The sequence below is a fragment of the Artemia sp. Qi Xiang Cuo genome, chromosome 19 (genome assembly GCF_049724085.1).
Source record: "Artemia sp. Qi Xiang Cuo chromosome 19, ASM4972408v1, whole genome shotgun sequence".
Taxonomy (NCBI): Eukaryota; Metazoa; Arthropoda; class Branchiopoda; order Anostraca; family Artemiidae; genus Artemia; species Artemia sp. Qi Xiang Cuo.
In genome coordinates, this window is record NC_142812.1 from 29919565 (window position 1) to 29936799 (window position 17235).

A 17235-nucleotide genomic window follows, 5' to 3' on the forward strand; every position below is an offset into this window, starting at 1 on the left:
TAGTGATTGTATTCCTGCATCTGCTTGGCATGACCCTTACTCGTCTATTTTTTCTAATGTTAATTACCATGTGCATTCTTTGTATTCTCATTCTCTTTGTGCTTTTTTTATGACCCCTCTATCTCAGCATCTTTGTGTTCCGATTTCTCTTTCATCATTAATTGAAGCAATTCAAAAAATTGAATAAGATAATCTTGATAATTACTGTACATCGAGATTCCACCTTTTATTAGAGGTATCCCCCCCTTATTAACCGTATCCGTATGCTACTCCAGATGTAGATTTGTGATTTTAGTGTACCGGAGAGTTTGTTGTGTGGTACTGTCTCTTCAATTTTTAAAGAAGGGGAATTCTCATTTATTTGCTCTTCTTACCGACCTATTACTGTCTCTTGCACTTTTAGTAAAGTTCTTGAGCATGTTTTAATACCTTTTGTGACTAATAATATGCTTGAGAGAGATAACCAGTTTGGATTTAAGCCCGGAGTAGGTTGTCAACACGCAGATCGTGTATTATCTTCTTTGCTCCTTGAAAATTCTTCTAAGGGAAGGAGTATATATTTTTGTACTTTAGATCCATCAAAAGCTTTTGATAGTGTATGTCATAGTCAGCTTTTTTCTGCTCTTCGTGGTTACGGTGTCAATCTATCGGCTATTTTGCTTCTTCGGTACTGGTACTCTAATTCTTTTCTTCGGCTGAAATCTGTGCCGGCATCTAATATTAAATTGAAAAGAGGTTTAAGGCAAGGTGGAGTTTTATCGCCGACCCTTTTTAATTTGTGTATTTCAGGAGTTCTGGCAAAGATTTCGGCTACCTATCTCTCCGGTTTTTCTGATGTTTCCTACCTGGCTTACGCTGATGATCTGCTTCTTATAAGCCGTACTAAAACTAGTTTATCTAACATGGTTTCTCGTGTTGCTACTTCTTTTTCAGACATAGGCCTTTCTCATAATGTAGATAAATGTAAATTTCTTTCTTTTAATAATATTTCTAGTACTTCCCTTCGCTGTAGTGGCTTTACTATCCCTCTCGTAGATTCTCTTCGATGGCTCGGTATTTCTATTACTAATAGTCTTCCGAGCTTGCGCCAGCGCACAGTCTCAAATATTAATATGAAAATTAAATTAGGATATGCTACGATTGTTGCCAATAGAGGTAAATATAATAAACTCGCGTTAGCCAAGCTCTACTCAACTTTTTGTGACCATTCAATTCTTTTTGCTTCTGGAATTTTTCTCCTTCTGAAGAAAACTGAGTTAAAAGGAATCCGGATTAATTATTTTAGATTTTGTAAATTTTTGTTGTTTCTTCCACCTTGGACCAAAAACCGGGCAATTATTAATAAATTTCTTGTTCCTAATATTACTGAAAAACTGGAAGCCCTACACAGAAAACTTTCAAATACTGCTTGTATCCGTTTTTCTACGCACCATCACCTTATCAGATTTTTTCAGTCGCAAGTTATTTTTGTTTTATTTGTTTAGTTGTTTTTCTCTGTTTGGTCATTCTACAATTTAGAATTGTAAAGAGTGAGTAAAAATCAAATAATTATAATATTAATGCCTGCTTATTAGATTCTGCAAGTTGTCAGTTTTTTTTTTTTTTTTTTTTTTTCCTCCTTTCACGTTTTTTTTTTGCTCTCGTTTCTTTTAAATTATTATGTGTTACACTGTAATTTGGTAATTTTTGATTTATATATTGTCTTCTGTCGCATTTTTTGTGTTTTTCCTCGTGATACTCCACGTATTGTACCTCTGTATAGTGTGGGTTAAAAATAAATAATAATAATAATAAATCATTTGGTAAAAATTACCAGCCAGTCGGTACAACCTACAACCCTCTTCCACAAACATTTTGGCTAGTGACGCCTCTGCTGAAGGCACGAAAATACTAATCTATATACCAAATATAAAATGGAAATGTGATATCATGAAAAATGACCTTTCCATAGATGGCATTGGATAAATATTTTTTATGTATTTAGGCTGTTGATTAATATTGGAATGGAAATAGGCTATGGAAATCTGACAATATAAACTGAAAAAAAAAGAAAAAACAAAACAAAAAGCCGAAAAATTGAAACACCTGGAAAAGACAGCAAGCATGCGAGGGGCGACGACCTCAGCATCTAAGTGAAATAACAGATGGCCCGAACGTCTGCTGCCATACTTGATTTTATATGTATTTGATGGTAGGATTTGTTAATATTGGTAACACAGCTGGGGAGGGTTACCAGAAAATATTATGTATGAGCTCATTGTTTCTTTACTTGTTTTATTTTTTTGAACTTAGTTATTGGTCTATTAATTTCTCTTAAATTAATTTATGAATTCTATCTTCAAGGGCTTCTTTGTCCTCATCCAGATAAGCTCTTTTGATCCCTTTTGTCCATTCTGCAAAGATATATTTTTATTTTTTGTTTCATACACGACTGATTATCTTGTTGTTCGTTGGAAACAACAAATGGGCGATTTCTCTTAACATTAGAACAGACACCGTTTGGGGAATTATTACAGTCTTTAAATCAAGGAATTTTTTCAGGGAGGCACATACTTAGTTGAGCTACTTAACGCATACGGCCCAAGCATCGCAATTTTGTTTGTTGTATTTGTTGAGGCCATTGGTGTCAGTTGGTTTTATGGAACAGAGCGATTTGCAGATGACATTGAAGAAATGCTTGGTTTTCGTCCAGGCATTTTCTGGAGAATTTGTTGGACGTACGTCAGTCCAATATTTATACTTGTAAGTCTTGTATTATTCAATTAAATTACTCCTGCAGTTCTGGGAACAGAGCAAAAGTGAGGTCAAGGTCGCTATGTATTTTCGTTTTAATTAGTTTCCACGCCCGTCGCTGTCAGACGACGTAACTTTTAACTTACATGTGTCATACTTAAAGAATTCCTAGAGCAAGGGTGTCAAAATTAATCTTTCCAAGCGCCAAGTGGGCCAGATTTTTTCTTTTACGATTTGTTTGACAACAGAAATTTCCAGCTTAAATTCATGCTGAGACGAAACGAGATAAACTTAAGTGACGAACCATTATAAAGGACATAATTGACGGCAGTTTATTTTCAAACCTGCACATTTTATCTTCAGCCAGTCGCCTGGTGTCAAAATAACTTAACATTCTGTAGCGATATTACCGTAGAATCTAGCATAAGAGGAGAAAATATGAATTCTCACGCGAGAAGGGGGAGGGACATTAGTCCCGTTATCATAGACAGCCAAATTAAACAGTGTAGAATTTTGTGACGAACTGGAAAATGTGACACTTTTCTGACAATCAACTTCTTTTCAAACGGTTGTCCCTCCCTCTTCCCCTGATTTTTTTTCTTACGGGAGTGCTCATTATTGGAAAATTATTCTACTTATGCCTGTGGTACAACCCCTGATGGCTTGAAAGTCAAACCGCCATCTGTCTCATTTCGGATATGAGGGTAAAAGGAAATCATCTTATGGTGATTATTTTTAGTTATCCTGGCAGTCACAAACCCACGATATGAAAATTTGTTATGGTTTGGAGTAAAAGTGGTTTTAGAGGAGCGTAATCTTTCCAAATATTGTCTAGAACTGCTGATTTTACAATACTACCTTAGAAAATTGTGTTGCTGAACTAACTTGAACATGAGCCCCTGAAGTTACTGAGTGTTACTGAAGTTACATGAGCTCCTTGGTCTACTGACCTTTCAAATTTGTTATAGAGAACCCTGTAACATCTTGTTAGCCCCATATTATTCCTGCTATTATTTGTTAGGAAATATTTCTATTTGAGGTTTTATTTCGTTGTCGGAAGTTTAGCAACGTTGCCGAGTCAGTATGGTAAAACATATTTTCGAAGTGTTACTTGAAAATTATCTACCGGTAATCGGCAATCCTTGTACCAGCTATTTTTCTTCCTGTTTTATCCATTTTCACATTAAAATTAGCTGATTACCAAAATGCAAATATAGCCCCTTGACCGAGGAGGAAGAGAGTTGGTAAGAAGAGCCCCAAACCCTTCGAAATTTCAAGGTAAATAGTTTTGAAAAAAAATTCCAATTTCAATGAGTCTTATCCTTCAACAGAAAAGCCTGACCATATTAGAACTATCTTATAGACATACTAAACTGACATTTGTCGAATTACCTTTTGGGCAAACTTTGAGCCACTATTTCAAGACACATTCTACTACTAAGTCACTTTTTTCATTAAGAAATCATTAAAATAGTTCAGTCGAAACCCAAATGAGCCATATGCTTTCAATGCGTTACATACTTTTTGTTTAACACTGCCACATCGTATCGAAGGAGTGGTCGTAAACCTTTGGTCAATATATAAGAGATTCCATAATTGAGATAGGGACAAGGTGAACGTATTACTTGATTCCTTTTTGTATGCTCTTTTTAAATATAATAATCAGTTCACTCGCAAATGCAACCCCCCCTCCCCACCTGATGGTTCCATATTTATTGCCCAAATAATATATTTCTTCGTTAAATCAATGCAGACAGACCTTCTAGCACCTATCTTCTCAGTTTGCAATTTAACTCCGTGTGTGATTTGAGTGTGTAATTTATAAAAGTATTATTTGAAATCATTTTAATAAGTGTATTATAATGGAAGAAAACATGATAGTCTAATTAATGAAAACATCCTATATATTTATAAAGTAAGGATTTCACTATTTTAGTAGTTTCTTTCAGTTTTTAGATATTCCTTTGGCTACAAATGGAACCATTAGAGGGGGGGGGCTCCATTTGCGAGTGAATTGTTTATTAATGGAAGCCATCCAGCCTGCGTCAGGATGCGGGCCTTCCAGCCCGCATCCTGTGCCCTTTTTTGCAACCAGGCCATCCAAAACGTCCGAATAAAATTTTGAGGTGACCATTTTATTCAAATAGTTATAGGGTCCAATAAATAAGCATCCAGGAATGGCATGACCCTACATCCCCAGAGGCAGACGCCGTAAATAATTCAAATTTTCAATTACGCACGGGTTTTATAATAGAAGACGGGCGACTTGTTCTTATTAATTTTGGGTTTCTCTTCTACTGTCTACAATTAGTTTTTATCTCGAAATTTTCAGGCAGCGTTCTACAGATCCAAATGGTTACACATTTTGATTTTGTGAGGGGGGGGGTAGGTTAGCCCTGAACACAGGCCAACGAACTTTTGTCCCTGATCAGTTTGAAACTTACAGCCGCAAGTCTTTGGGCCAAGAGCATCATAATGTACAAAAAATTGCTAAGGGGCACAGTTTCCCCCACTGAAAACAGAGGGAGCTCAAAATGAAAGTTAGAATTCATTATCTATTTTAGCTTCTGTTCGTTCGACGATTTATCTATAGCATTAACCGTCATCATTATGTTTAATCTGATTTTTGTTTTTAATTTTTGTTCGTTTAGGGTTTCATTTATCCATTGATTGTAATTTCTGTTCGTTTTCGGTTTTGAATATTATTTGCCTTTATTCCTACAGTCATAGGCTTTTTATGGCTCTTTACTTTTCCTTGAAAAACTTCTTTTTGGATAGCTCTTTACTTTTCCTTGAAAACTTCTTTTTGGGAAAAGTTTTTTTTTAATTAATACGCAGAAGGAAAAGACAAACTAAGCGAAACGTCTGTTTCAGATAATATTTTGCTTTTCAATATTCGAGCCAGTTGAATTGGACACAGCAACTTACAAGTATCCGTACTGGGCATTACATGTTGGATGGACGTTAACAGCCATCCCTCTGGCTTGTATACCTACTTATATGATATATAAAATACTTTCAGAAAAAGGATCACTTAGAAAAGTAAGTTCTTTGTACTCGTTTGTTTTCTCAACTAGCAGTGAAACCGGTCGGGCAACTGGCACAAAAATAAAAATCCCGTAGCATATACGTTTTTGTGAATATCGGAGGAAATCTGTTTTGGCCCTCCCTCAGCACAAAATTTAAAGTCAACCTGGACCCCCCCCCCTCCTCGAAAAAGCTTTCCTTGAAATTTTCAACTTGATCCCTAAGGCGTGGGACAAAACAGGTAGACTTACCAAAATCATGACTGTGGAAACAGTCAAAGAGTGAAAAGACCTTGCTTTTAATTGATTTTTTTTTTATTTAAATACACGCATAAAATCGTGTAATATCGAATTTTCCGTTCTCGACGTTCTCTACGAAACCTTTACAACAAAGAGAAATATAAAGGAATAAAATCAATTTAAATAAGGCCTTTTTCACTTAAACTTTGCTAAAATGACTTTAACGTAAGTGTTTTGGATTGGACTGACAAGTCTACAAAGCTTATGTTAGCGTAGAACAGTAGCGAATTCAGATTAAATAATATGCGAGGACCCCAAATGAAAAAACAAAAAACTTATTATTTATTCAGTAAAGTGCCAAAATTAAGTTCATAACGTCAAGCAACTAAAATGTCTAGGCTATTACCAGTTTTTTTTTGTTTTTTGTTTTTTTTTGTATTCAGGGTCTGTTTGTTAAGTTGGACAAAATCCGGTAGCTTTAATTGTGTTTTAACTGCGTAAATATAGTAGCTTTAACTGTATTTTTTCATAAGATCCATCAGATAAAACATAGTGTCAGAAACATAAGGTAAAAGTTTGTTTTTCACAAACCCCTGTAGAAATTTTACCAGACACAGATATTGTTTATTCTAACAACTTTTAGGGAATTTTCTGCCTTCGTAAGATAACTTATCTTCCTATTCTAAAATTGTGCAAGATCTCACAGCATTAGCTTTTGAAAAGTAACTTTAAACTTAATAAAAGTTATATATTTGGGATTAGCGTAGAAAATTTAACGCTTTGCATATGTCTGTTTTCGCACTTCTGTTTTTTAGAGTTTAGCTGCTAATGATGATGATCGAGTGGTTAGCCGGTAGACTAGATATAATTTGTCCATTAAGAGTAGGGTTCGAGTCCAGGTGTCAATGGTTATTTGGTTTGGAACGGGGGTCAGTGGCGTGACTCTAGGTAAGCTCACCCAGAGTCGACCTAGCTCTAAATAGGTAACTGGAGAAATCTGTGAAAGGTAAACAGGAAGGGTGTGTGAAAGCACAGGGTGACTGGCCCCCAACCCCAATTCCACTTCTTGGCTGAAGGGCAATGAAACGGACATGAGCACCACCGGTAGGGACTGTAAATTCCAGTGCCATGTTCTTTACCTTTTCTTTGTTACAACTAATGGTTGGTTTTCATTGCCATAGGACTTATGGGAACTGACTTGCCAAGAAGCCACTCAACCTTATTATTTGGCAGTCCAGGCATTATGTTTAATAGATTTATTATCTGGTCCAAGGAAAGACATGTCCTTGAGATTTTCCATCAATATCAACAGCCTACGTGATGCAATAATTTTAGGCTTTTATTTTGTCTGTTGGAAAAAGAGAAACACGGTATTACTGCTTTTGGAAGTTCAAACAGGTGACCAGTTTCTGTTTCTTTTTTTTTTGTTTCAGTCTTACTGATCAGCCGTTTTTCTAAATGCTTTTAGATCACTTTTTGAATTAATTCATCACCTCCTCGAACTTCCTTTTTCTGGATTCTAATTTAATGGGTGTAGGGCGAACCACATGACTTGAAAGCTTTTTTATAAAAATCAAACAAACATAAAACAACATAATATATATATGCCTAAACGATAACCCAGATAGACTTAGATTTTTTTTTCTCTTTTTTTAGAGATTGCGAGCTTCGTTCATAGTGCGTGATGAGAAGATCCACGCTACGACACATATAAACCAGAACGCAGAAGGGTCTTATGGAACACACGTTTGAAACACTGCCAATTACTATCTGGCCTTGCTCAAGGAATTTCAATCAGCCATTTGAAACTTCTTGGCAATTTTTTAAAAATAATTAATTGTTATGTTTTAATTTTTTACATGTCAAATAAATGTTTTACGTGTGTCTGATTTTACTTAGAGTATTCTAACTAACAGAGACAAGCAAGAAGAAAGGCAATTAAAGACAATTTCGCTTTTTAGTTACATACCAACTTTGATTAAGTTACCTTTGAATTATGGTATACGTTCTTTCGAACACCACCTACAAAGCCTTCATTAGAAGGCTCTAGCAGCGAGAAAAAAAAAAATATATATATAGAGCGAATTTTTTTGGTCAAGGATTTATCTCATACTATATAAAAGTTTAGACACAACTTAACGACACGAGCCTAATTTTCAGGTCTAAAACCAATCAAACACTATTTCTATTATTATAATGTTTATTCTTGAAATGCGCAACGAAAAAAAAAATCAACAAAAAATCAAACACAAGTTACATACCGGCATTTAAAAGGCTTCGAAACAACAAACCAAAATTCCTTCCACTGACTAAAAGTAGAATCTCGATCCGATAATCTAATGCCATCTTCAATCACAGATGCAAAGTCACTAAATGTCTTATTATTCCTGATAAAATTCAATCTTTCTTCCCAGGCGTGACTAATGGTCTGTAGACTATCTTTTTCTGTAGCTGTCATCTCGCTTGATTGACTCAGCTTCCAAACTATTTTAGTTATGTAGTGAAATACTAGAGTAACAAGCACCATTCCTCTACAAAAATACGACAATTGTAATTTCATGTAAGGGTTCAATAGTGGCGTGCTGCCAAAATTGATTTGAACAGGTCTATTTTTCCCGTATCAAACTACTATGATCCTACTTCTCTTGCCCAAGTTTTTTTTTTTTTTTTTTTTCAGATACCAACCACATACAAAGCATCACTATTGCGAATTTAATAATATATTAAATAATATATTGCGACATTATCACGAAACTCCTAATACCTCTGATCACATAAGAAAGAAGTTTTTCGGTGTAACTTAGCACCAAACATGAGCGAGGCCTCCAAAACAAATAGTAGTAACATTAAAATAAAACCTCTTAAGCAAGCATTAATTATATAGCTATATCAACCAAGGGTGCCTCATATCGAACAGTAGTGTCAATTATCACTAATAGACGGATTCATTCAGTACGGGAGCTTGGGCCCTTTCACCCCAAAACGCTTAATTTTGTATAATTTCTGAGTGCTTCTTTTTCAAGATATTAATTTTTTTTATTATTGCGCCCCTGACTTTTCTCATTATTCCCCCCCCCCCAAAAAAAAAATCTGCTTGTGCCTGCACTCAAATTATGACAATTTAATACCATAAATGCCTATATGCGTTGCATCACAAACAAATTCCAGTTTTCACAATATTCTGAAAAAGAGAAAGACTAAATTCTGATTCTTTCTCTGTGTCGGGCTGGGGGTCACTGTCTAAATTTTTTGGTTCGGCAACGTAGGCACAAATATCACCTAACAAACCTCAGAAGAAAGCATGGTATTATCAAAAAGTAAGAAACTTATTTTAGGGAAACTGGAGCGGAAACACTGGAATGAATTTATATCCGAAGCTAAAAGAGCACCTAAATGTTAAGTGGCAAACACTGTCCAATTTCAATTTGTGAGTGCCCGTAACTCCCAGAAAATCCCTAAGCCGGAACGATCATGTGACATTATACGAAGGGTGCCTGAAGAGAGCATTTCTCCTTTGTACAGTAACAATTAATTTGTTTCTGATGCTCACAAGATTTTTAGGTACTGTTGTCAGTGAAGATGTCCATGAAGTAGAAACTTTTAGGTACTGTGGGCAAAAAAAATGAGAAGGGTGGGTCGAAGAGCTTCAGATTTTGAGCAGTGGAGGGAAAAGGCTGAAAAATTTGTGTCACTGATCCAGAAAACAAACGCTCCAGTCAAATTCACAAATAAAACAGTTAAAGAGTCACAAATGAAGAAAGCTGAGCACTCCCTCTGATATTGATTTATCAAACAGCTCGTGGTAACGAACTGTAATAAGGAGCAAACCGGCTCAATAGCAACCGAGACTCTAAAAAACGGAATTTGATACCAATAGATACATCAAAAGAATCAGGTTTTAATGCTGATTTCAAATGTATAAGTTTTATCAAGCTGAGTCTTACCTATGAAAAGTTACGTGCCTGAGAAAATGTGCCTCATTTTCAAAAAAAGGGGGAAACACCCCTTAAAACTCATAGAACCGTAATAAAAATCACACCATCCGGTTTAGCGCATCAGAGAACACTACCTAGATGTTTCAAGCTCCTATCTGCAAAAATGTGGAATTTTATATTTTTTGCCAGAAGAAAGATCACGGATGCGTGTTTATTTGTTTTTTTCCCCAGGGGTGATCGTATCGACCCGGTGTTTCTAGAATATAGCGGGAGGGCTCATTCGAATGGAAATTAAAAGCTCTAGAGCCCTTTTTATGTGACAAAAAAAAATTAGAGGGCAACTAGGCCCCTTCTCAGGCTCATTTTTTTTCAAAAGTCCCCAGATCAAAATTTTGAGATAGCCATTTTGTTCAACATGGTCGAAAAATTTAATAACTATGTCTTTGAGAATGACTTAATCCCCCAAAGTCCCCAGGGGAAGGGCTGCAAGTTATAAAGTTTGCCCAATGTTTACATATATTATTGGTTATTGGGAAGTATGCCGACGTTTTCAAGGGGGATTTATTCTGGTAGGGGGGGGGGGGGTCGTGGGGAGGATCTTTCCATGGAGGAAGTTTTCATGGGGAAAGAGACATTGCTATGAAGGGGGCGCTGGATTTCCCAGCATTATTTAAAAAACGATCAGAAATTAAATAAAAAAACAAGTTTTTCGACTGAAAGTAAGGAGCAACATCAAAACTTAAAACAAAGAGAAATTATTACGTATATGAGGGGGTTCACCCTCAAGTCAATAAAAAACTCTTTACGCTAAAGTTTTTTTTAGTACTTTCATTAGAGCTATTTATTCTATTTAAACGGCCTTTGTCATTCAGGAGTCATTCTTAAAGAATTGGAACAAAATTCGAACTTTAGCGTAAAGAGCGAGGTACTGACGAGGGGGCAACCTCCCTCATATACGTAATAAAAATATACGAATATTGTAGTTCATTACGTAAGTTAATTCGAAAGTTACGTGTATTTATTACTAATAAAAACGTTCGTAAATAAAATTAAAATTCTAGCGCCCTTTTTGAGTAACAAAAAAAATTGCAGGGCAACTAGGACCCTCCTCCGCCCCTTTTTTCTCAAAATCGTCCGATCAAAATTCCGAGAAAGCTATTTAGCCAAAAAAAAGTAAAGTTAATATACAAATTTCGTTTTAATTATTCATGTGCGGTGAGCCAAAATCAAAACCTGCATTAATTAAAAAACGTTCAGAAATTAAATAAAAAACAAGTTTTTTTATTAACTGAAAGTAAGGAGCGACATTAAAACTTAAAACGAACAGAAATTATTTCGTATATGAAAGGGGCTGTCCCCTCCTCAACACCTCGCTCTTTACACTAAAGTTTGACTCTTTCCTACAACTCTATTTTTAAACAATAAAAAACTTAAGCGTAAAGAGCAAGGCGTTGAGGAGGGAACAGGCCCTTTCATTTACGAAATAATTTATGTTCGTATAAGTATTAATGTCGCTCCTTACTTTCAATTAAAAAAAAGTTTTTTTTTTTTGTATTTAATAACAATAGAGATCGCCTTCTACTTTTTCTGTATTTGTCATGACATCAATAACAGGAAGAAAAAAATAATAATAACAGGAAGAAAAAAAATAATAAAAAGAAAAAAAATCCTAAAGCTAATCAGCTTTACAAATATGATTGGTGCTCCATCCCCTTTATCCACAACCCTCAAAAACTTCAATGTCATGAACGTTTCATTGGAAAGTAAATATAATCTGGACAGTGCAAGTTTTGCTTATGAAAACACAAAAAAACTACATTGCGTGTCGTATAGAGATCTTAGGATGGGGGTCTGGATGGCTTTTGCCCTAAAGAAGCCAAAAATTACATAGGTTCAATTCATTTTCTCCTTCATAATAATTACGTTGAAATATCAAAAATTGCCAAAACTTCCGGAAATTAATATCATTATATATTAAGCAATAGTTAACTTTTATTTGTTTTTTTCTAGTCATCTTTATAAGAATAATAAAATTAGTAAATGAAGTCACAATCTGTTTTTATGTCTCAAAGGGGCTATTTTCTCAATAAAAAAAATAGGCACGTTGAAAGTTGTTAAGATTAGTGATAAACGAGCAAAGATCATTAGCATGATGAAAACTTTTTACTGGAAGATGAAGTTCCAATAAAAAGTTTTTAAAAGCAAATTATACTTTCAACGACTTTACACCAATTAAAATTTAAATCAATATTTCGCAAGTTCCAAAAATTGCTACTGTAACCATAGAGGATATGGTTTGTCTTGTTAGGGCTGAAGGGTCTGTATGTGAAATGGTACATACTAGTGTGAAAAGGCCTTGGCAAAAACCTTGTGAATCATAAATCCAGAAGCTGTACAGTTTATGAAGCCGCTTCGTTCACAAAATTCGGCATTTCAGGTCTTTGGACCCTCCAAATGTGATTCATCATAGCCTCATCACAGTGGATTCTAAAACCTCCTTACCTCAAAGAAAGAGTTTGTATTTTTGATCTGAAGCGGTTCAATAAATTCCAGGATGAACGAATTTCACAGAGCGAAATAAAATGATTGGAGATATCAACGAGGCGCTCAATCATAGAATTTCTTGCTTCATTCAATTCTGAGATGTTGATCCTTTGTAAAATCAATAGTACCAAACTTAAGAGCAATACAAATTTTGGCTCTGCTCCTTCCCTAGAAAAAGAAGAAGCCAACTTACATTCAAACTTGGACCAATGCTAAAAATAGTGCCCTTAAAAGTGATCTAAAGAAGACTTTAAATATAGCTGTATAGAAAGTTAGGGTTCATTTACCGTCCGTTCACCACCTTGTAAGGCTTTTAAGTACTTGTCGATTTCTCGGTTGTATTCAAAAGTATACCTTGGTTTGATATACCAAGTTAGTTTATGATGCAGTTCTGCTTCTGCTACCTTTTTGTTGGGGTTTCATTGATGCGCATTAGGGAATTTGACAAAACTCTAAAATGAAAAGCGGCAAAATACAAATTTTTTTTATCTTGTGATTCATGAGCATCTAGTCAATAATTTACAGTGATTTATTTAGATTTATTCAAGTGGCAGGTTATAAACGTCATGCATTTGTTTTATTTTATTTTATGAAATAAAAAAGAATATAATACAGTTTGTTTATTCACCACACAAGTTTGAAGCTAACATGAACGTGTAAATATTACAAAAAGATTAAATAATGCAAGAAGCTATAACAAAAGAAAATACAAACAAAAAAGGGAAGATATTTTGTAATCCGCACTACATTAAACCAAGAGGATCGATGTCTGAGGTTAAGTTTAAACGTTTTTAGAAACTTATCAGATATTTCAATTTTATTGGGGTAGACTTATTGGGCTAGAAGTAGATATTTTCTTTTTTCTATGTCAAGAAAACAAAGCATTTCAGTTCAATCAGAGAGAACAAATATCGATCAAGAAATAGGTTCATTGGTATTACATGGTAAGATTAGAGAACTTCTTTATTTTTTCAGTCATGAAGCGAAACCATAAAGAGATCCGATCATAACTGTACGCAAAGGCTACCGAGGGACAGCTTAGGGTGATCCAGCGAAGCTGCTCATCTAACGGACGCTAGACTGCAATGTGGTAGGCAAAACTTGGGATTTAAAATATTTTTGCCAGGGATTGATTGCCCGAGGTTAGTGTCTTCTGTGGTAGCTTGCCCGAGAAGGACCCAAAATTGTTTAAATGCCTATATTCACTCGAAATGAAGTGCTTACTACCTAGGTTTCGGAGTTTGCTAGGGAAAAGCACTATCAGGCATCAAATTTTTATAGTTGATGTAAGCCTCGAGATCGATTTACCCAATTACACAACTCAGCACTTACTTGTTTTTACATCTAGTTACGACTTTTTGTTGTGCAAATTTAAGACTTGGCCTGTTTTTCCACCGATTCAGGAAATAGCTCGTGTACCGATTCCCAACTTAGCTTGTTTTCTTGTGAGTCAGTACTTTATTCTTACGCAAAGTTACCAAACCTGGAATGCTTTGAATTTGCTTGTTTTCGCACCGAGTCAAGGCTTCGCTTGTTTTTGGACTGAGTCAAGACTTAGCTCGAGACTAGCTTACAACTAAATTTAGTTGTATAAATTTAATTCCCACATCTTATAATAAAATAATAAAATAAGTTATCACACTCCTCTGGGTGTGATAATATTAATGCTTTCCAAAGTAAGTCGGGGAATCATACCCTAGTTGAACATCTTACTATTTTTTTTCAGATTATTTTCACTCAGGGTGTTGATCCCTCAACGTCCCGTATAGGAGACTTAACCCCAGTTCCCAAGAAAGGTAAAAAAAACAAGTCAGTGCTCCTCGTTCCGTCCTATTACTGTGGCCACGTCTCTATGTAAACTTTTCGAATTAACATTTATTAATGAACTCGAAGAAAAGGGCTGCAGTCCTGCACGTCAGGTTGGATTTCGTCGTAGAGTCAGCTGCAAGGATGCTCTATCCACTATTTCAAATATCCTGCTTGACGCTCACTCTTCTCGTGACAGCCTAGTTCTCGCGAGCAACGACGTTAAGCGAGCCTTTGATTCCCTAATCCACCCTGCTATCCTGTTAAGCGCTGCTAGATGAGGCGTAAATCCAGTCATAATTCGGTCTTTAAAAGATTTGTACGCTGGCCCGAGAGTGCGGTTAAAAATTTCGTCTGAAATAAATTCAGTTCCTAATCCTAATGATATGTTTATCCCGGTATTTAAAGGTGTTCGTCAGGGAGCCATCTCGTCACCATGTCTATTTAATAATTCCGTAATCAATGCTCAAGACGCTTCTCCTACCTCATGCATTCATAATTTTCTAGATGTATCTATTATAAGCTATGCTGATGATATTTTCAATATAAGCCGTACCCCTCTGGGGAATTCACAAATGCTCAAAGTTCTTCAGTCAGAATATTAAAAACTTGGTCTCAGCATTAATCCAGAAAAGTCTGAAGTCGTTTATTTTAACAGGACGAATAACTCCACTAATTCCAACCTTGATATTTTTTCCGTTAAATCTGTCAATTACATGTATTATTTAGGTTTCTCTATAGGATCCGCAATCAAACACACTCGGAACCTTCTCATAGATCACCCTAAACGAAAAATATCGGCAGCATATGGACACGTTGTCTCCTGTAAGCTGCGCTTTAATCGCAAAATTCTTGTAAGCCTTTTCAATGCTGTTACCCTTCCTCAAATACTCTATGCTCCCCCTTCTATAAATTTATTTCTAATCCGAAAAAAAAATAATCCATTCCTACTATTTTAGATTTGCTAAATACCTTCTCCGTTTAGCAATTTGGACAAGCAACTCCTTTTTCGTTAGGAATTATGGGGTTGCCGATCCAACCACTGCACTTGGAAAATTTAATATGTAGACGTAATCGGGGACTAATAAATCACGAGCAGAAAGCCATGTTATACATGTAATATAACTGAAATTCATATAATAATTGTAATTCGTATTCTGTGTGTTGCTGTTCATTCGTTTTTGTTTTCTTTGTATTGTTTCTTTTTTTTTTTTTTCATTGTAGGTCCGTCTTTTAATGTATGACTGTTTATCAATACATAATAATAATAATAATAAGTGTTTGTCTTCGATCGGCCTAAAGCTCTTGGAAATATTATCCCCACTAAAACTCGTAATCTATTTACAGTAAAGCTGTGAGGTAAACTAAAAGACGGTATATTCACCTAGGCTATCAAAATAGCGTATCGCAAACACTCCTCGCAAACAAAAGGGAGAGGAAGCAGTGTCAAGTTAAACTTTCAGGTTTTTTTTTAAGAGGGCAATGAGTATTAATTTTTTTTATTTTCTCCAATGCGCCAGGAGTCAAAATATATGTTTTCAGCTCAGTTACTTGACTCTAAGAGTCTTTTTATCATCCCAGACTTTAAGAGTAAAAGGCTCAGGACGCACAAAACACAGCCTTAAATTTTGTATTTCTAATCAGCTTTAACATGACGTTCATATGTTTTTTGGAAAGATGGACCACGGTACAGACAATAAATGTAAAAATAAGTTTGGCTGTTATCTGTCCATGAGGTTCAAAATTATGCCCACATTTTTTTTTGAATTCACTGATAGGCTAGTTACTTATAGGGCACACAATTTTCTGAAGATTGGTTGCATCAATACACGAAGTATCAACAGGGCCACCAAATTTGTTTTTCAAAATCAGATTTTACTTATAGAGCATGTGGTCAGAGACAAAGGGACATCAGTGAAGACAAAAGCAATGGAAAAGCGTCGTTGTATTGATTCGTGACACCCGAATTTGTTAACAACTTGCCAAATTTTCTAGCAACTTAATCAAAATGTATACTGAGCCAAATGAACCTAAGAGGAAAAGAATATGTTAGAAAAAAAAGGCTGTATTTATTCGTGAAACCCAAAATGCGACAAACTCTGTTTTTCCCCAATCAGCATTATACTTTCAGCGTAAGTAGACTGGAGGGAACTTTCAGCGAAAAAATCATTTTTTCCCTTTTTTTACGCTAATTTTTTTTTATCTTAGGACAACAAAACAGGACCTTCTTTAGTCAACGATCTCGATATCCAAAATGCAATACATAGAGATTTGTTTGATAAAATAATGGCTGGATATACTTAAATATCCATGGGTGTCTATAGGATGGGGCGAGGATAGCTTCAGTCCAATAGAAGACCAAAAATTATCCAGATTTTCCACTGATAAGAACAATAACTCCCTTCCTGATCTACCCGAAATCTGTAAGTAGACTATTATTACAATTTTATTGCATAAAACTAGTGCTGATCAAAATTTTTGACTAGCGATATTTTTGATTTTGCTGTTTGCGAGTGAACCGGCCAATCTGACGTGAAAAATTCGGTCTTTTGGCACAATTACCATGCATGAGCTGTTTTCTCACCGTAAATGGTAGCTATGTAAGGGGAATGGTACAAATACCAGCAAGGCTAAACTTATAAGCTAACTTACTTGATAACTGACTCATTGAGCCATTTTTCATAGACATCAATTATAACGAAGTACGAATCAACAGATTCAGCCACATCTATTTTCTTTGACAGATACACATACAAACACAAGAAGCAATTCTTTTCCAAACATTTTCCCATGAAATTGCTGATACAGAAGTTGTCTGGCAGGTGAACAAGCGGCAGTATTGAGTCCCAGGTTAAATAAGCAAGGCGAGATTCACCTATATCAAACAAATTAAATTTGAAAACTGCTGAGTTGGTACTTACTGTAGCAGAAAAAGAACAATATAAAAAACA

At 35.4% G+C, this 17235-nt stretch overlaps 2 protein-coding genes across 2 annotated transcripts in view; one reads left to right on the forward strand and one right to left on the reverse strand.

The window, feature by feature from the left end:
• Positions 1–7883, forward strand: part of SerT (Serotonin transporter) — a 135839-nt gene extending 127956 nt beyond the window's left edge. Inside the window, exons 12-14 of the mRNA XM_089105388.1 lie at positions 2542–2742; positions 5608–5775; positions 7656–7883. Coding sequence (XP_088961514.1) covers positions 2542–2742; positions 5608–5775; positions 7656–7751 — 465 coding nt within the window. The 3' untranslated portion in view covers positions 7752–7883. The remainder of the gene's footprint in view (positions 1–2541; positions 2743–5607; positions 5776–7655) is intronic.
• A 304-nt stretch (positions 7884–8187) lies between these two features.
• Positions 8188–17235, reverse strand: part of LOC148940712 (ectopic P granules protein 5 homolog) — a 61300-nt gene continuing 52252 nt past the window's right edge. Inside the window, exons 13-15 of the mRNA XM_089104752.1 lie at positions 16937–17159; positions 12437–12646; positions 8188–8530 (exon numbers count right to left, since the gene is read on the reverse strand). Of these exons, the coding sequence (XP_088960878.1) occupies positions 8242–8530; positions 12437–12646; positions 16937–17159 (722 nt within the window). The 3' untranslated portion in view covers positions 8188–8241. The remainder of the gene's footprint in view (positions 8531–12436; positions 12647–16936; positions 17160–17235) is intronic.